The following is a 20641-nucleotide window of genomic DNA, read 5'->3' on the forward strand; positions in this document are numbered from 1 at the left end:
CTTGTCCCCAGGAGGCGGTTTGCCTGGCCACAAGGCCCCTGGGGAAGAGGGGGAAGGTGAGGCACAGCAAGGGCATGCAGTGGCCGCCTCATCCCCAACACTAGGCCAAATGGCCCTGGGCCTGGGCAGCCTGGAATCTGCTGTTCCATGCTGACAGCTCATCAGGCCAGCCCTCTCCAGCAGGGGGTTATTGGTGGCCTCCAAATCCCCTTTGGCTATTCTAGAGAAGAAAAGTACACGATATGGAAGACACATAAATTTAATTCAGGAAAAAAGTTAGACTGTCTCTGAATAAGACCGGTTAATTCACAAGTTAAATAGAAGAACTAGCACCCTGAGTAGGGACTCTCCCATTCACCCATGTCTCTCTCCTGGGTACAGCCAGAGCCTCAGCTTGGTCTGGCCTGAGATGTGTGGGGACCCAGCGTGGGGTTCAGCTCCCAACAGCTCAGAGGCCTGAGTCCGCCCCCAGTGTGTGTCGGGGGAGTGTTCACTAGGACTCAGGTTAACACATAGTCTCTCATGTGAAGAACTTTTAAAGAAGCCACAGCAGATTTCTAATACTGTGTTGTTGTATATCAAACGTCCATCTGTAGACCGCGCTGCTCTCTCGGGCCTGAGACCAGGATGGCCGCGCTCCAGGGGACGTTTGCACTTGGAGACACGCTGCTTTACATCTACTTTCACTTCCGCCAACTCTGGCCAGAGGGAAGGTTTAACATGGGGAGGGGAGCGCTGGTGATGTCCAGGTCTTCCCCCCTGGAGAACCAACTAATGAATCCACAAGTTCAGAGGGGGCCGTTTCTCTTCCTTGGAATCACCATTGTCTTTCCTTCCTCTTTGGAAGATGGGCTGGGCCAGGGAGGGGTCTAGAAATGTGGTCATTCCAGATGAGAGAGGAGGTAACACAAGGAATAGATTAGAGGACCAGGGAGAAAGAACCCTGGTGCGAATAAAGCTCTCCCCCGACATTACACAGCACTTATTTCCAGCACTTGGGTTTGCTGTGTGGACGTTCGTGAAATAGCCAAGGTCTCCCCCACTCTTGTCTGGCCTGTAAGTGAGCGACAGCATCGAATAGCCTTGCTCTTACAAAGACTGCTAAAAATCATTTCCAACACCAGCAGTACATCATGGGTGAGCACACATGTCCTTCCCAAACTAGGAATCTTCTAGAAATTGGGAACCATGTAGGGAGACTCGTGTGTTGTCAAAGCACAGACTCCCAAAGCAGACACTGACACATAGGAAGTGAGGCAGCAGCACCCTTAGGTATAAATACGAAAGTTCTCCAGCTCCCTGCGGCTCAGCCGAGCAGGGTTCTGGGCTCTGGGCATTCTGCTTCCAACCTGTGGAAGAAAAGGAGAACTTTAGACCTTACCACTAGGAGAGCATAACAAACCTAGGGGTTGTGAATTAGTACCCTCAATTTAAAGATGAAGAAAATAAAGCTCAAATAACTTGGGATCAACAACTAGTAAAAGTGGGAGGTGGTTTGAATCCAGGTTTGGCTCCAAATCGCATGCTTTTTACCCATTCTTTTTCATGAACCCCCAAGATTACTTTGTGCTCTCTACAACCCTACACTGTCCGGTGGCTTTATTGTGGGGTAACAGCAGAATTCCAGCAATGCCCACCCCATACATATTGCCTGTGTCCAATGGCAATATGTATGGAGAGGCCTTCTCTATGCCTCAGTCATTCTGGGTATAAACTGACCAGGTAATTGCCACAGATGCACCCCATGAAGGGTCAGGAGGACTGAGTGAACAGGTGCCATTTGCCTTGTCTCCACTGACATGCGACTGTGTTGGGTTGCAAGTCCCACCATGCCCTGAACCAGACTTCTTGAATGGGGGGAGCAGGGCGCAGGTGGGAAGGAGCAAGGTGGACATATAAAGGGAGGTGGAGCAAAGGAGGGAGGGAGACACAGAGGAGCTACAGAGATGGGCAGCGATGTGGAAGAAAGATGTGCAGAGACTCTTGGAAGGAATACCTGGAGAAGACATGCCCGTGACACACGGAGATGCTGCTCCCGGTGCTTGGCAGAGATGATGGCAAGCAACTGTTAACCGCATGTAGTTTTTGGTTTTTTTTTTTAAGATTTATTTATTTATGCATACAGAACTGGGGTACAGGCCAGAGGTGCAGGGGCAGTGAGAGGATTCACCAGAGACAGAGTGGGGAGCAGAACAGGCAGATCGACGAAGCACACTGCTGAGGGGAGCAGCAGGCAGGTCAGGAGAGGTCTGCCACACCATGTGGTCACCTCCGGGGCAGGGATTGAACTCACGCGAAAGTGACTTAAGCTTCTCAGTGCTGTGCTTTAACCTGCTGCGCCACCAGGGAGGGCCTGCATGTGGATTTTTATGGTGTATATTTTGAATTCTGAATCTCTCCTTCTGTCCTAGCCTCTTTCTTGTGTTCTTTGCCAGACAGCACTTGTAAGAAGCTTTTAGGCCTCATTGGCCTTGTTCAGGATGAGCATGTTTGGGAAATTGCCCATCACCTCACGGGCAATTTCGGAAGTTTTATTAGGAGTATCCTTTTCTTCTTTCTCTCTCCACACACCAATTATATATTGAAAAAAAAAAATTTGAAACATACTAAGAGTACACTTTCTTTGCCTTTGCCCATGCAGATGGAAGATCCCTTTTAGAGCATATACTCTTTAACAGTTTGGGGTCCCTGGGCACCCCTCAGTCATGAGCTAACATAATGATACCCACCTCATGTTGTTCTGCAAAGTTTAAATGGGTATTCACCTGACACCATTGATAGGTGACTATCAACACAATAAATCTTAATAATTGTTGAGTTACTTACTTTCCACCTCCTAAATGGCCTGGTGAGAATCATCTTAGCACCAAGCTCCGGTCACCTTGGTACAGTGTCTGTCATCATAGCAAACTAACATCAGCTATGTTCCAGAACGATTTGTGATTACATGTCAACTTTGGAAAATTATTTAGATCCACTTGTCTTTCCCTCTTTGCCCTCTAGCTCTCTCCCCTCCCCCCACACAAAAAAAACACCTAAAAAAAAAAAAAGGGGGGGCCCCCCCCTGGGGGCACAACAGGTTAAAGTGCAGCACTGAAGCAAGCTGCAATCACTTCAGTGATTCAGTTCGATCCCCTGCCCTGGAGCTGACCCACCTACTGCTCCCCTCAGCAGTGTGTTTAATCAATCTGCCTGTCCTGCTCCCCACTCTGCTCTGGTGAATCCTCTCACCGCCCCTGCACCTCTGGCTTATACCCCAGTTCTGTATGCATAAATAAATCTTTTTTTAAAAGTGAAAGAAAACAGAGATGTGCACTGCATGACCCACAGCAGGGAGGTCCCCAATGTATAACTCAAGATCCCCAATAAGAATCCAACCCCACACATGACATGACCTTGGTTTCTCTCTCACTCTCCCTGGAGCTCAGTTTTTGTTGTTGTTGTTGTTGTTCTCTAAAATGGAGACTTGGATTGGAAGATCCCTAAATCCCCTACAATTCTGAGAGATGCTGGATGATTTTTCACAAGTATGAGACTTCAAGGTCATGCTGTGAGCACTAAGCCCACTCAGAAGAATCCCAGAGTCTTACCTCTTCATAGACAGTGCAGTTGACAGAAGAGCTGTGGTTCCTCTTCTGGATCCAGACCGGAAATTCAGAGGTAAAGAGTACTTAGCTTCAACTCGAGAAATATCCTATACCTAACGAATGTGAGAGGTCCCCCAAAATATTCAGGGCCCAAAGTTCCCTGAGGTAGTTCCAGTCAAAAGAGAACTGAATCTCCTACCCCAGGAGTAAAAGATTGCACTTATGGTTTCCAGAGAAGGCGTGAGGCATAGGGGCCTACAGTTTCTCACTTTCCAACCAAAGTCGGAGTTGAAAATTGCACCACCTCATAAGCGCCAAGTCACACAAGCACACCCTCCTGCAGCAGCATGCAAACCTGCTGCAGGCCGTGCCTCAGGCCAGGCACCTCCATCCTGTGGCCTCCTGGCCCAGAGGGTGGGGAAACCCAGCTGAGTGCCAGCCCAGCAAGCCTGAGCATAAGAGACCGCCGGTGCCAGGCTGGGTCAGGCTCAGGGCATTGCACTCATAACACAAGCCGGAGTGTGGGACCCCGGCGCCCCGACCGCCTGCATGTCCCTGTATTGTCACTTACAATTTAACTTTAATTCTCTCTTGTGGCATTAAATTGATTGACTGTCTTATTAGTAAGAGATGAATGAAAAATCTGAAAATCTGTCCTGACCTAACCTAACTAACCCTAATCTGCCCTAACCTAACTAACCCTAATCTGTTCTAACCTAACTAACCCTAATCTGTCCTATCCTAACTAGCCCTAATCTATCCTAACCTAAATAGCCCTAATCTGTGCTATCCTAACTAGCCCTAATCTGTCCTAATTTAACTAGCCCTTTCTCCATTTGACAGCTGAACTGCATACACACAGCTTGCGCTGGAGCCCTCTTTTCTTGTTCTTTTGCTAGTCAATAAACAGTGGCTCCTCACCTGCCCTCCCCAGCATCTGTGGAGTGTTCTTGGCAAGGGCCAAGGGCCTTTTCCTGAAGGAGCAGGACCCTCAGTCCACCCCACAGGCTCCCTGTGGATGCAGCGGTGAACAGTGGCTGGTTCACTCCCAGCTTGTCAGCCACTATTATGGGGAGGTTGGGATCTAGCTGGGGGCCACAGGTGTGCCCACTTCATCCGGTGACATTTCCACCCCCTTTCAGCAAGGTGACAGCAGGATACTCAAGTCTGCTTCTAGGTCCACATGGAGTGGTGAGCTCAGCTTGGAGCAGGGTTCAGGAGACCAGGAGGGGCTCACAGTAGGCCCCACCGGCAGGCCAGTGGCAAAAACTTGCCTGTCATCCTCTAGGCCAGTGGCTCCCACAGTGAGGCCTTGGCCCTGCCTTGGAGATCTCCCCAGGGTCTCTGCCACCCCATCCGGCCTTCTGAGGACCCCATGGCCTTTGGGTGTCCCTCATCTCCCACAGAAACTCCCCAGACCTGAATCCTCTTAATCCACTGTTCTCTCAGTCTCAGAGCCATTGTTTTCCTCCAAACAGAACCAGAAATGCATCTGTAGTTGACCTTTTAATCTTTAAATGCTACCAGTTAACATGGAAGGGCAGCACACTCAGCAGGCACACATGTCAGTGAGCGTCTGTGTCCTCTGCCCAGGACTCACCTTCTGGGTAATCTGCACTTGTGCATACACAGTTTTTTCATTTTCTTGTGATGTCGAAGCAGAAGAAGACTAGTGAGAAAAGAGATCAAACCTTGTTAGAAGCAGAGGTCTAGCACAGCCCTAGGAGACAGGCCCCTCAACCCCTCCCCTACACTCCCATTTGACCTGCCCAGACTGCAGATTTTTGAGTCAGTGACAAGAACTCAGAAATCTAAATGATACCCCTGTTATTAAAAAAAAGCTGCTCTTCATAAGCAAAAATGTTCAACATCACTTGTAATAAGGGAGATGCAAATTAAAGTCACAATGAGATACTACCTCACACCAGTGAGAATGGCACATCTTCAAACAACTAGCAACAACAAATTTTAGCAAGGATGTGGAGAAAAAGGAACTCTCCTGCACTGCTGGTAGGAATGCAAACTGGTACAACCACTATGGAAAACTGGAGGTTCCTCAAACTGCTGAAAATGGAGCTTCCATATGACCCAGCAATCCCACTCCTAAATATCTACTCAAAAGACACAAAAACACTGATTGAAAAAGATACCTGCACCCCCATGTTTATTGCTGCTTTATTTACAATTGGAAAAACATGGAAACAACCCAAATGCTCTCGAGGACTGGATTAAAAAGATTAACACATGCCTTTTGCAGCAACATGGATGGAGCTGGAAGGGATCATACTTAGTAAAATAAGCCAGAAAGAAAATGAAAAATACCAGGTGGTTTCACTCATAGCAGGAGTATAAAGGACCAGGCAAGAAAATAATAATAATAATGAACAACTATATACTAGAGACATTTTATGAGGGTAGAATGGGGAGTGGGATCAAAAATGGAGGGGGGTGGGAAGTGCACTGGTCTATGGTGATGGCACATGGGTGACTCAGTGATGGGAAGCCCATGGGGATTACAACCGAGATGGAAAAAGTCACAAAAAGATGTAAAAATAAACTATTCTATTATTCAAAAAAAAAAGGCTGCTTTTTTTCAGGCACTCGTTCTGTACATTTATCCCCCCTAAATCCCAGCTCCTGTAAGACAGAGCTGACTGTAACATGCCCCCCTCTGCCGGTGAGGCTCCAAATGGCAAATAACCCAAGTCCTACTGTTCACGATCAAAGAGGGATTGAGCCCCCAAACTCTGCAGGGCTCTTTGCTGGGTGCCTCCCAGGGCAGAGTGCCTTCCTATCCTGGAACTGAGCCCAGTGTCCCTGAGACAGGCAGCCACCTCCTCTTAAGGTGATGTGAAGGGAAATAGCATTTCACCCACAGTTCACTCTGAAGGGAGGTTTTCCTTGCATTTATACAAATGCTCTTGTTGGAATTCAGTGTAGCTAAAACCGGAGAACTGGCAGGCATAACCTCTCACATCTTTGAGACTCTAGCTCTGACCCACTATCAGTAATCACACTGTCTTAAGGAGGGCACCCAAGCAGGGGGCCCCGAGCACCTCTGGATGGTTGAGTGCCCCACCTCTTCTTCTCCCTCGCCATCTCTCCCCCCTCTATGATCCCCTCCCCAGCCCGCCCTTCCTTTCCTCTCCTTTCTCTTCCCCTCATGCCAGCCGCTTGCTCTTCTCCTTCCTTTCTCCCCTTCTGCCTTTTCTTGATCTTTCTCTGAAGGCTGTCACTCTTCCAAAGGATACTCTTGCCCCACAGTTCAACCACCAAGCTAAAGTGGCCACTTATTCTTTTCTTGTGTTGTTGTTTCTATAGAAAATGTCATCCCTAGACACCAGGGGACAGTGTTTCCCTAGAACTGTCTCAACTTGGGTCATCAACCCTGTCATCTTAGTCATCAATGCTAGAGGAAGCTTCTCCAGTTTCTATGAGAATTCCTGTAGCCCCAGAATGTGAGAGATGTGGTAGGGAGGTGGAGGAGAGTCTCCGATATCTCTGGGCTCTGCTGTCCCAGCTCTGTGACCTGGAGCACAGGTCCTTACGAGTCTGCTTGCTCGTTGTGAAGTAGGGATTGTCTTGGGCCTACTTGAAGCAGTTATATGAGGTTCACTAAGAAAAAAGACCTAAGTAATCTGTGTTATCATTTGGTCATGTAAGATAAGAGGACACACAGATCCAGTCTTTTCTGAAACAAGCATAATTGGGTGTGGGATAAACATACAAGGGTTTCCCTGGACTGGAAGCAGCAGGGAAGGGACAGACAGGAGAGTAAATCTCCCCCTTCCATGGTTTATCTTGGCCCACCACCTGGCTGGAAGGGGACGGCATCTGCCCCCCGACTTTCCTGTTCTGTTCAGCAAGAGCATGAGCCCAGAACTATGCTGACTTGCAAACAACTAAGAACAGCCAAGCCAAGCCACTATCTAGACTACAAGAGCACCAGGACCTTTAAGGCATACATTTCTGGGGTACATTGGGAAGCCCTAGAGACAGGTATGGAATGGGTGAGAGAAACCTGAGTAGTACCTGGGGCTGAATCAAGGAGTAGATGGTGTTCATATCTTCCGGAGTACGCTGTGCCGGCGCCTGCATGAGAAAAAAAAAAAGGGACATGTAGCAACAAGTTCCAAAGGCTGTGTCTGCCCAGGTTTGGACAGAATGGGACAGGCAGCAAGAACCAGAGAGGTTCCCAGAAATAGGGAGGGAGGAGCTCACTGGTCACTAGAATGAGAGACACTAGAAAGAGCCAACTCACCATAGCAGACGCTCCTCAGGGGGCACCACCACTTGCTCTTCTCTGGAAACTTAGAATCTCACCTTTGCTGACCATTGGGCTACATTACCCCATAACCACTGATAATGGGCTAAGCACTGAGCCTTAACTCAGGGCACTGACAGTCAGACATGGAAGCACTTTAAAGCTGGCCTTGAGAGCTGGCCTGGCTCTTGGCCACAAGCCAAGCCGGGTGGCTGTGGTGGTACAGGGTGGAACCCTGGACACAAGGCCAGGCAGGAGCACACGCCCTTCCTGCCTTCCCATGTAGCCTTGACCACAGGAGAGGGCTCTGTTGGTTTGGTTGAGGGGACCATTGTAGTCCAGCTGGGTAGAAACAGCTCCCAAAAGCAAGAAGAGATCAAGAAGAACAGAGAGGCCTAGCATCCTTGGAGTTGGAGAGTGGTGAACATCTCGCAAGAAGCAGAAGTCTGTTGCTTTTCTCTCCTACCCACCACAAGTGAAGTGTCTCCAGAAAGATGGGAGATGGGTCCAAAGTGAGACCACAGGAGGTTGAGATTTAAGCCTTCAAAGGGAACCATGGAGACAGTAGGAGAGGCTGGGGGTTGAGGGGCTGAAGCTTTGGGGGTCACCCCAGAGTCAAAAGCAGATTGACAGGTCTGAATCTCCAAGAGGATTCTGTTGCTCTAAATATAGGTATTTTTCTCCTCTGTTTATCAAAAGGAGTCGTTGTGGGGTGGGGGTGCTTTAAGGAAGCACTGCAGCTCAACGGCTGTAGGGAGATGCACTTGCTCTCAGCCTTGTACCAGAGTCTGGTACTGACTTGGGGGGGCACCTTTTGTTTGTCACCCCCCAATATTCTGCAATTATGGCAAGGAAACAGGTGTAGCAGGGTAACCCCTTTAACAAGGGGAGCCACCCACAGACCCCCGACCTGAGGGAAGCTACTTCCGCATCCGGAGGTCTCCAGAGCCTCACACATGTGGTGGGCGGAAAAGCTCACCACTGTACTGTAACCACTGTGACTTCCGCCTCCTCCCCAGGCCAAGCACCAGCATGGAATGTGTCGCGGGTGGATGGAGACCCTCCTGCCCACCCCTACCTTCCCACCCAGCAACTCAGGTCAACTGAGATTCAAGGCCCCTCCCCTCTGACGGTCACTGTGTCCTGCCCTGCTCAGGGCCAGAGCAGTTGGGTAACCTGAGGCCTCTCGGCAGCTCCCTCTCCCAACCCCATGACAGGTAGCGCTGGCTTGTGAGCTTGGGGGATCCAGGCTCCACTCTGGCGCATCGCCTGCCACCAGCCTGGTTCTTCTCCAGCACTTTGGTCAGGCTGACCTCTTGTCTCCAGATGTGAACACAGGTCCAGAGACAGCTGCAGTGCTCTGGCATTTGGGCTGCCCAGGCTGGCATGCCCGCAGCCTCCCTAGTGGGGGGACCTGGATGGTCGTCGTAGACTTGGGGGAAAAACTCTTGTTCACACACAAAATACAAGGGTGGGCTCTTCTTGAGGTTCAACCCAGGTGGTGAGACTGGGCAGAGATGGGGGTACCAGGGTGCCATGTGGGGGCAAAGCAGCATCCTGCCACCTGCCACTGAGCCCAGCTGGGCCCACCCCTCCCAGCAGGTCCTGTTCTGTACCAGAAAGCCCTTCTGCCTCTTTTCAACTCCTCTGTCCCCTTCTCTTTCCCTCCCCAGCCTGCGCTGGGGGGCTATGGGGACAGAGGTCAGGATGGAGGATAACTCCAAGAGGCCCTCCCCTCTTGACCCTGGCTCTGGCCATTCTCCCAAGACCCTCTTCCAGATGACTTGAGAGAAACCCCAGCACCACAGGCACCATACTTGATCTCTCCTGGGCTTCACAGTGTTGACATGTTCATACGTTGGCAGAAATTGCTGTTGTCTGTCTTCTGTGAGAGGAAGGAGGCAAAAAACAGAGCTGTGAGCGGAGCCGTGGGAGGCCCAGAGAGCGCCCTGCCCTGCTTCTGTTTCCCACCATGCGTCTCCATCCTGTGGAGAAAGACTCCAGCATGGAAGTCAGTTCTCTCCCCAGGACACCCAGAGGACACAGGAGCAGCAACCACCTGAACAGAATTGTTACTCTGCGGGCAACCCGCCTCCAGCTCAGCCACACCCCCACCCCCCACCCTCTGCAAGTTGGGGATCAAATAGCAGGAGCTGGGAGGAAACACCTGCAGCCACTGCTTCCCATCCCCCTGCCATGTACAACACAGCTTAACCCTTCCCAGGAAAAGCAGGGGCTAAGCGACGGAGGGGCTGGGTGTCCAGCCAGGTGGCAGCACCTGCTGGGACCGTCCACTTACCTGACTGATTCACCTTCTTCTTCCGCACACAGAAGCAGACAGTGATGACGAGGATGAACAGCAGCAGCATGGCTGAGCCAGCTATGGAGGGTATCAGCACCCTCTCTGGGGGCACAAGGGGTTAAAACACAACACTATGAAGCTGTGGCAGCCACTGTGGCCGGGTTTGATCCCCAGCCGGGGATTGAGGGGGGCCATATATGACACAGCGGACCTCTCCTGTCTCCCCTGCTGCTCCCCTCAGCAGTGTATTGCAGCCAATCTTCCTGTTCTGCTCCCCACTCTGTCTCTGGTGAATCCTCGCACCCCCTGCACCTCAGGCTTGTACCCCAGTTCCTATATACATAAATAAATTCATCTTTAAAAAAAGATTAGGAGTGGGGAGTCAAACTCTGAGGGATCAGAAAGGCACGGGCCTAGCACACAGCCGGCTGTCCCTCCCTGCCTGTCTACAGCATTCTTTGCGCGCCCGGCCGTCTCAGCCTGAGCTCCCCACAAAGCTGTCTGTGCTCAGCTGGGCGACTGCCCTTGGCTGATGCTGACCCGCATGGCAGCTAGTACTGACAGACCTGGCTCCAACTGTCATCCTTGAATAGACCCTCTCTACATAATGGGCACTCTAGAAAGGGCACCTTCTTGGGGGCCTTCCCGAACTCCTCTGAGACTTCCAACTTGCAAAATGGATATGTTATTACGTAGACCCCGGAGGGATGCCCAGACCTTAGTGTAGTGGGCAAAGCCTCAGCACAGCCAATGTCTCATCATCCGGGCCTTTGTTTTAGCTGAACAAACACGGGTGGCACTGCGCTGTCCCAGGCCAGTCTTCCACTGGGTCCCCAGCAGCCTAACACACAAGCCCACCAGCCCGGGAGGAGGAAAGAGCAGTGTCCAGGTCCTGCTGACGGGGCTCTCAGCAAACGTCTCCTCCAATCTTTTTTAACAATTTTATTTTATTTATTTATACATACAAGAGCTGGGGTGCAGGCCGGAGGTGTGGGGGTCATGAGAGGACTCACAGAGACAGAGTGGGGAGCAGAACAGGCAGATGGAGGAAGTACACTGCTGAGGGGAGGAGCAGGTGGATCAGGAGAGGTCTGCCTCGCCATGTGCATCACCCCCATGGCCAGGGATTGAACTCTCGGCTACAGTGGCTGCTGACAGCTTGATAGTGCTAAGACTCAACCCTTGCACCACCAGTGAGGCCCAACTCCTTCAGTTTTAACAGGTTGTGAGGTTCTTATTACCATCATCTCCAAAAGAAGAGGTGAAGTTCAGAAAAGTTAATGACCCAGCCTGAGATCACAGAGCTAATAAATGGCAGAACCATGACTGATGTGACCCTCAAATCAGTGTCACTCCATATGACTTCTGGGTTGGTTTGGATTTTTTTTTTTTTCCTGCTTTTTTTTTTCTCATATTTATCCAGTTTTTTAGAGATTTATTTATGTATGCATACACAACTGGGGTACAGCTAGAGGTGCAGGAGGTAAGATGATTCATTGGAGCAGAACAGGCAGATTGACAAAGTACACTGCTGAGGGGAGCAGCGGGCAGGTCAGGAGAGGTCTGTCAGGCCATGTGGGTCAGCTCCCTAGCCAGGTATCGAAATTGTGCTGCAGTGGCTGCAGACAGCTTCACAGTGCTGTGCTTTAACCTGCTGCGCCACCAGGGAGGGCCCCTGTTGGTTCTTTAAGGACAGAAATGTCCCTGTAATAGCCACATTGGTGGCACTCGAAGTCTAATCAAACGTGGTAGAAGCACAGCTCAGGGTAGTCATCAGGATGGGATAAGCAATAAACAAGGATTCTCCTAGGTTTCCCTGTGATTATCCTGGGGAGCAACCTGGCAAGGGGAGCTGGCCCCTGTAGGAAGAAACAGGTGTCTCAGAGAGCAGCTGCCACAGCGGGCCATGGTTCAACAAAAACCACACACACAGTAGGGAGAACACGCCTCCCAGGAGAGCTGCACAGACTCACATTCTCCCTAGCAGGCCTGGTTTTACAGAAACTGTGTGTTGAGGGGCCAGGATCCCCAAGAATGGCTATATTCCCCACTTTCCTGGGGGAGGCAGCCAGGACATCACACACAAGATTCTTGCTCATGAGCCTATTTTGTGCTCCAACACCTCCACCCTGGTAGAGCTCACCCCCACTCCACTCACCCCCACTCCACTTACTCCAACTCTGACAGTACCCCATGAGGTTGAGGGTGCTGTATGCCACGCTGAATGAGTAGTTGACAGAGCAGGAGTACAGCAGCACGCTGTCGTCAGCCACCTGCTCTGAGTAGGTCTGGTACCCCCACTCCTGGATCCTCTCCTCTCCTCTAAACCAAGCAAAGTTCATGTTGATGTCGTCATCCCTGGAAATCGAGCAGTTCAGAGACACTAGGCACATCCCTCCATCCAGGATCTTTGTCTCGCCCTGTAGCGTGGGGCCCTCTGCAAGCAGAGATTCTGGTCAGAAAGACTTGGACATACAAGACCTGGAGAAGCCAAGGGACAGAGCAGGCTGCCGGGAACTCACCCAATATGAAAACCTGGAAACAAACATTCTCATTATCCCCATTCTGTAGGGTGAGCTTCAGGAGGTAGAGGCCACTGTCCTCCGGCCACCCCTCCTTGATATGAAGAGTAAAGTCCTCCTGTGCAAAATTAATTTGATTGTTGAAGTGAGTCAAAGACCAATTTCCATAAAGCGGCTTCTTGGCTGGATGCTCCCAATCCAGTATCACATACGTGTTTTTTTCTGCTTTTTGCTTAAAGGTCCATTTAACTGAGACGTTCCCTGTCTGTGTGCTGTTGGGCCGCAACCAGAGAGGCTGTCCTGAGAGTCCAAGCACGATGCGGGTATCAGAATTTGGACATTCTAAAAAAGAGAACCCAGTTAGAGGTGTCAAGCCCGAGTCTGTGGGCAATTGATGTGACTCCCTTAAGCCAAAAGTTTGGGCACATTATGAAGACCCCCCAGAGCCTCAGAGAACCCAAAAGTGTGTATCTGCCCCATTCTGTACAGGCTGAGTAGAAGCCCACAAACCAACGATAACGCCCAAAATCTTGAGTACTCCCATTGGGGAAGGCAAGTTCTAAATACTTTCACCTTTTAAATATTTCACTTCACGATGAGCCCAGGAGAGCCTTACCCCCACTGTAGAGGAGAGGAACCTGAGTTATAAAGGATTTAGTAAGTCGTTCAAATCACACAGTGGAGCTCCGTGTCGGAGGTGACGCCCTCCTGACAGTGCTGGCGGCCAGTGGTGGCTGCAGGAAGCCTGGCCAGACCCAGTAAGACTGTGGTCCCTCTCACCTTCCCATAAAGCTAGACTCATAACCCCTCCAGCAGCACTGGGCACACAGTGGTGATTATCACTCAGTAATATTTGCTGATGTTTCGTCACCAGGAGTGAATTGTACCCAAAACGATTTGTCCCTAGAAAATAATTAGAGGGTCCCTGCCTGGTGGCAGATCAGGTTAAAGTGCAGCACTATGAAGCTATCATAGCCACTGCAGCACAGGTTCAGTCCCCGGCCCCTGAGGTGACCCACATGGTGCAGCAGACCTCTCCTGACCCGCCCCACTCCCCTCAACAGTGTACTTCAATTTGTCTCTGGTGAATCCTCTCCCTGCCCCTGCACCTCTGGCGTGTACCCCAGTTCTTGTATGCATAAATGAATAAATCTTTAATAAATAAATAAGTTCTCCATGACCTCCCAAAGCACCCAGAGACTTTTCACTTCCTGCATCTACTGGGCCATATCCCATAGCCACAGGGCCACAGTGACTTTAATTTTGCTTCTGCCGTGGGCTGCTTTCGGGTGGCCAGCAACTCTCGGTCATATCTCATGTACTACTCCCATTGTAGACTTTAGGGAGGAAAGTGCTAGTTTATGTCTACCAGGGTAGTTTTATTTTTCTCTTTCTAATTCTTTTCTTTTTTTTTTAATATTTATTTATTTCTGCACACAAGAACTGCAGGCCAGAGGTCGGGGGGTCAGAGGATTCACCAGTGACAGAAAGGAGAGCAGAACAGGCAGATTGAAACACACTACTGAGGGGAGCAGCGGGTGAGATAGGAGAAGTCTGCTGGGCCATGTGGGTGACCTCCCTGGTGGGGAATCGAACTCGTGCTGCAGTGGCAGCTATAGCTTCATATTGCTGCGTTTTAACCCCTTGTACCACCAGGGAGGGTCCAGAAAATATACTTTTTAGAAGAAAGCATGGAAAATATCTCCTACATCTTGAGGTAAACAAATATTTAATAGGACAACAAAATTACTAACTATAAAAGAAGATTGGTAAATCGGAGTTTATTTAAAATTAGAACTATTTTTTATAAAAAGACAACATTAATGAAGTGCAATGAATATATTTAATAAAGTATTCATATTTAGAATATACAAAGAATCCTTACAAATGAAAACAGATTGACAACCCAACAACAAAAAGTAAGGAAAGATTTGGGCAGGCAGTTCCCAAAAAGAACACCCAAATTGTTACAGAGCAACCCAGAGTAGACTGGGCTGCCTCTCTGTGGGGCCTCACCCACACACTCAGTTACACTGCACCCACAATTCAGTTACACTGCAGGGACACACAAAAGGGTCAATAACGGGTTTATTTACAAAAGGGAAAAGGAATAGGAAACAACCCAGGGAAAGAGAGCGAGATACAAAGTTAACTGCAATACCTTACAGCTAGGCTGACTGAACACACCGAGTCACCAGGTCAGGAGAGCTGCTTCCCAAGTGAGAGAGAGTGAGAGATGCAATCGCACCCTATTTATCCCCTAAATGTCCCAGAATTCATTCCTGCTAGCTCCACCCTTGGGTCCTCGCACTTCTCTCCCTGGTACTGCTGGGAGTTGTAGTTTCCAAATCACTGGAGTAGGTTGTAGGGTCCAGAAAGCTGGAGTAGGGGGTGGAGTCCATAAGACCCTGCAGAGTTCCTTTAGGACATCCTTCCCCTTAACAAAATGACCAATGAACATGCAAAAAACTTATCCAACAATCACTGGTCATCAAGAAATAGTGAAATTTCTCTCCATCCCTGCCAAAACAGCTAACATTTAAAGACCTGAAAATTCCAAGTATTATCAGGGATGGAGAGCGACTATTGCTAAAGGAAGTGTAAATATAAATGACACAATCTATGCAACGTCTATCGACTGACAGATTCCGGGTAGATCAGGAAAAGCTCTGAAAAATCAGAATTTCCACTGCTAACTTATGTTACGACCTCCCTTTTTTGTATAATCATAATATCAAAATATTCTGAGCAGCCATCAATTTACAAAATATTCTGAGCAGCCATCAATTGTCTTAGCCTCATAAAGCAGCTGCCTGGTTCAGGCAAGCTGCCCCAGGGCAAGAAATCCCTCTGTCTCCTGAGACAGAAGGCAAGCCCCAGGAGAGATAAGACTCCAGGGCATAAAAACTCCTGGGAAGCTTCCTTGGTTTCTTTGAATAAGACTCCCAGGGCATGGAGAAATTTTGGCCTTGATTACACAGGTGTTGTTTGATGCACAACTGTTACAACTTTCTCTTGGTTTGCTCCTTTTTAAAACAAGCTCTGGCTGCTCTCTGCTGGCCTTGGATTAGCCACTAGCTCTTCTTTGGACAATCACTGATAACATTGCTAACACAATCTACTACTACCCCAAGTCCCCTAATAACCTTTTGCTAACGAGCTCATCCCTTCCCAGACCTCTCTTCCTTTGAGCGATAGCTGGACAGCTGTCACATGACAATTACCACAAAAACATATAATCTAGTGTACCATAATATGTTAAGAGAGGAATCTTTGTTCCCCTTGTCCTTGAGAATGTGTTATGGTGATCTCTCATTAGCTTGTCCTCTGCATTATTGCAATTGGCTACTTGTTACACAGTATAAATAAAGACCTGCTGAGGGAATGCCAGGAAGACTTGCACCCTATCCTGACTCCCGTGTCTTCCTCGTGCCCGCTCCTCTCTCCCCTTTTGGAATCTCCGCTCGCCAATGCCTTCCCACCTTAGGGCCCTGCCTGTCTTGCCTCCAGACACCTCGATAGTTGGAGCTGGTCTCCAACATATAACCACTTTGAAAAATTGTCTGATGGTATCTTCTAAAACTAAACGTACAAATACCCTATGACAGGTGAATTTGTACAGTCAAGAAAACCCAATGTTTATGTTGATAAAAACATATATTAGAATGTTCACAATGGTTTTAGCTATAGTAATTCAAAGTGGGGTACAAACCAACCCAAATATCTAATGTCATTAGAAGAATAATTTGTGTTAAATTCACAGAATGAAGTATTACATAATGATGAAAAAGAACAAACTACTACATAAGCAAAGCACATTTTATAAGCAAAAATGTGGATGGACTTTACCAACATGGAAATTAGTAAAGAAGCCAGACCAAAAAAAAAAAAAAAAAAAGAATATGTAGTAACTGCTCTTTATAGGAAATTCAAAATAAGGAAAAATTAGTCTATGGTGAGATTACTTAGAATATTGAATTCTAATGGCAGAATTATCAAGTTGGAAGGGAAACGAAAAAAGGAGTGTGTGGAAGTATGGGAGGTATTTTACATCTTACTGTGGGTTGTAGTTACATGCTTAGTTGTAGCCATACATACATAAAACCTCTAACTTTTGTTCATCCAGCTGTTCACTTAAATTTTGTGCACATTACTGTAAGTTATATCTTGATTTAAAAAAAAAAAAAAAGGTGTGAATACGGTCTACAAGCCACTATGCTTGGGGTATTGCATCTGATAGAAACTTCAGTCCCTGTCCCTAAGGAGGTTGTACCCCAGATGTAGAGATAAAAAAAAAAAACACCAATATGAAAGACAACTGCACACAGGTTTTCATGTACTTTCTGAGAGGGGAGGAAGTCCTTCTGCAAGTGCCACTTGTTCACAGAGAGGCCACAGCAGATTCCGGTGGTCAGAATTGCTCAGGGCTGCAGTCACCACTGTTGCTACTTTTCAGCAGCTTTGGGGCCCCTCTTCCTGTAGTAAAGAGCAGACAGGGTGAGATAGCAACTGCAGAGGAAGGTCAGAGGACCAGTGATGACCTGCTGTGCCTCAGAAAGTAGTAGGCAGGGTGGTCAAGGAGATTATTTGGGTCTCCTCAGCCCTTGGCCCTGCTATGTGGACAGTGCAAGCTCTGCGGCAGGAAATGTCCACTGGTCTGGATCTGCTTATAGAAGCAGAGGTGAGGCGTAAGTGCAGGAGTGGTCAAGGGAGAGTCTCAGAGCAAAAGGATGTTGAGGTTTCCCAAGCTGCCATCAGGCTGGTGGTGAAGGGGACCGAAGAGGCTCCGCTAGGGACTGCGTGAACAGAGTCCAGTGAAATCCAAGAGGGAGTGAAATCCAAGAGGGCATGGAGGCAGGCGAGCCCGAGGCTAGGTGAAGCAGTAGAGTAGATCAGGTATCCTCCAGGGCCTATTTCCCAGCCCTCTTCTCTCCATGCCCCCCACCATATGCAATGCCAGCCCTTGCCTGCACCACACTTACAGAGCAAGACCCCTCCTGGTAGCAGTTTTCTGAGTCATCTCATCTGTGAGAATTTCTCCAGGGTCACAATGTGCACTTGCCTTTCATGTTTCCCTTCAAATTCTGTGATTTCCCTACTCAGTTTACTCTGCTTAGGTGCTTCTACATCATTCCTACCTCCTGAACTCTTTCACCCCCGTTTTATTGAGAAACATAGTCCCTGTAAAAACTTACGTCAGGGGGACATCAGTACTTGATTTATATAGCCTGTGAAATGATCACCACAATAGCTTCAGCTGATACCCACCATCTCATATAGATTCAACAAAGAGGAAGGAAAGAAGAAAAAAATGTTTTTATGATGCAAATTCTTAATACCTACTCCAACATGTAACTTTCCTTTATATCACAGCAGTCATATTGCACATTACACCCTACAAGATTATGATTTATAAGAAATATATATGTGTTTGGTCACTCAGTTGTCCATAACATAGTTCTCATATATTTGTTTGGCCTTTGACCACCTGGGACCTGGCTCTCAGGTCCCAAAACCTTTCAAATTTCCTAGGCAGGGAGGGTGATAAAAGCATCTTTTGTTATGGAATGAAGTGACCTTTGGCACAGCCAAAGGGTGAAGGCTAGTTGCCAGGGAATTAGAGGTTTAGATCTTTCCTCTTGAACCCCCTTATTTCCAGGGAGGGGAGAGGGGCTGGAGGTAGAATCAATGATCAGTAATTTAATCAATCATGACTATCGAGCCTGTGAACGCAAAAGGCCTGGATTCAAAGAGCCTCCATATTGGTAGCTCGGAAATTAAGGTGTATTCAGAGAGGGCGTGGAAGCTACACACACACACACACACACACACACACAGCACTGAATGTCTCTCTTCCATCTGACTGCTCCTGACTGCTCCTCTTATAATAACAATTGATCTGGAAGATGAAACAGTTCTCTAAATTCTCTCTAGCAAATTAATTGTGAGGAGCTTGGAAATCTCTGATGTATAGCCAGTCAGAAGTACAGGCAGCCTGGGCTGTGCCAGATGTCTGAAGAGGTGACATCTCCTGGGACTGAGCCCTTCACCTGTGCAACTGGATGCTGTCTCTAGGTAGAGTGTCAGAATTGAAATGAATTGTAGAACCCTTTGTGGATGGTGTGGGGAACTCTTCCCCCACATTAGAAATTGCTCTCAGAACTTGAAATGTATATCCCTACCGCTTACTAACCCTACAGCTCAAAGCTTGTATCTTTTGACCAACTTCCTTCAATGTTCCCTTTCTTCACTTCTGGTAACCAACCACAAGTCTGACCTCTTTGTTTATGGGTTCAATTTTTTAAATGTTTTTCTTTTGGCTCCACCTATATGTTGTTTTTTCAGTATCTGTCTTTCTCTCCTGGGTTTTATTTCTCCTCCAAGGTCATGTCCCTAGAACCCCCTACATAGAAAGAATTTCAGGACCTCCCTGATGAGGTTATGTCTCAGCACAGTGAAGCCATTGGCAGCCACTGCAGCATGAGTTCAATCCCCAGCCAGGGAGCTAAAGCACATGTCACAGCAGACCCGTCTGATCTTACCTGCTGCTCCCCTCAGCAGTGTATTACATTGGACCTGCCTGCGCTGTTCCCACATCTCCAGTGAATCCTCTCACCCCCATACCTCTGGTATATACCCCAGTTCTTTGATATATAAATAAAATAAATCTGAAAAAAAGAGAGAGAGAGAAAAGAACTTTCATCCTCAGCACTTCCTGTAACAGTCCAATCGCCATACAAAGCAAAGGTTCTGGTTTCCCTGCCCCACCTAAGGAAGGGTGGAGTTGAGCAATAAGAAGTTAGAAAAGACTGGGAAAGGGACTTGGGAGAGGAGAAGAAGACTAGGAAGACAAAAAGAAGACATCGGGGAGACACATGGAGCAGAGAGGCATGTGACGAAGCCATGCTCATGCTTGCTTCTCGGCCCTGGGCTTTTCCCAGGGCCCTGGGAACGTGGGAGAAGACACTAAGAAGAGATGAGAGACCCATGGGTGAGAGGCCCTTGGGGAAGCTGGCATCGGCAGCCTCCATCTTGACTTGTATTGTGATTTTTCTCTTTTCCTTCCAGACTTGTCTGGCCCCCTCTGCCACCTTCCTATGGTTTCCTGACAGAAGGCACCTTAGACTTGTGGAAAACTTTCAGGCCTCAGTGGCCCAGTGTTGGGCCAACCTGTTTGGCTGGGCTTTCACCCCTGAAGGGATGGGCAACCTTAGACACTTCCACAGAAATTATGTACTTTCTCTTCTATAGTAGAATGCACACATTCTATTTTTTTAATAATTCTACTTTTTTTTCTTACAATGTTTGCTTTCTTTTCTCAGATATAGCCCCCATAGGGTTTCCACCACCAAGGCACCAGTGCTCCATCTCCATAGTCCCTGGTGCTCTTCCCTCCCTCATTTTGATCCCTCTCCCTATCCCTTATCAGAGATATAGATCCCTTGTCTCTGATCTATAGTTGTCTGTTTACTTTTGTTTTGCTTTCTTGTTGGTATTTTTGTTGTAATTATTAGGCTATAATATTTCATTGTGTATATGTATCACATCTTCTTGATCCAGTCATCTATTTTTGGGCTTTTGGGTTGATTCCACATCTTCCCTACTGTAAATAGAGCAGCAATAAACATGGAGGTGTAGGTATCCTTTTGAACTAATATTTTTGTGTCTTTTGGGTAGATACCTAGGAGTGGGATTGCTGGGTCATATGGAAGCTCCATTTTTAGCAGTTTGGGAGACCTCTAAACAGATTTTCATAGTGATTGCACCAGTTTGCATTCCCACCAGCAGGGCAGGAGAGTTCCTTTTTCTCCACATCCTTGCCAACATTTGTTGTTGCTAGTTTTTTAAATATGTGTCATTCTCACTTCTCCAAAGAGGAAATGCAGATGGCCAACAGGCATATGAAAAAATGTTCAACATCACTCATAATAAGGGAGATGCAAATTAAAACCACAATGAGATACCA

General features: G+C 48.1%; 1 protein-coding gene across 1 annotated transcript in view; it reads right to left on the bottom strand.

Annotated features, from left to right (window-relative positions):
* Window positions 1-258: 258 nt before the first annotated feature.
* Window positions 259-20641, bottom strand: part of CD244 (CD244 molecule, natural killer cell receptor 2B4) — a 27119-nt gene continuing 6736 nt past the window's right edge. Inside the window, exons 2-9 of the mRNA XM_012728907.1 lie at window positions 12676-13017; window positions 12312-12590; window positions 10151-10255; window positions 9669-9736; window positions 7620-7679; window positions 5188-5256; window positions 3591-3635; window positions 259-1349 (exon numbers count right to left, since the gene is read on the bottom strand). Coding sequence (XP_012584361.1) covers window positions 1269-1349; window positions 3591-3635; window positions 5188-5256; window positions 7620-7679; window positions 9669-9736; window positions 10151-10255; window positions 12312-12590; window positions 12676-13017 — 1049 coding nt within the window. The 3' untranslated portion in view covers window positions 259-1268. The remainder of the gene's footprint in view (window positions 1350-3590; window positions 3636-5187; window positions 5257-7619; window positions 7680-9668; window positions 9737-10150; window positions 10256-12311; window positions 12591-12675; window positions 13018-20641) is intronic.

This window comes from Condylura cristata, unplaced genomic scaffold, assembly GCF_000260355.1.
Source record: "Condylura cristata isolate star-nosed mole 26May11 unplaced genomic scaffold, ConCri1.0 scaffold00024, whole genome shotgun sequence".
NCBI classification, from domain to species: domain Eukaryota; kingdom Metazoa; phylum Chordata; class Mammalia; order Eulipotyphla; family Talpidae; genus Condylura; species Condylura cristata.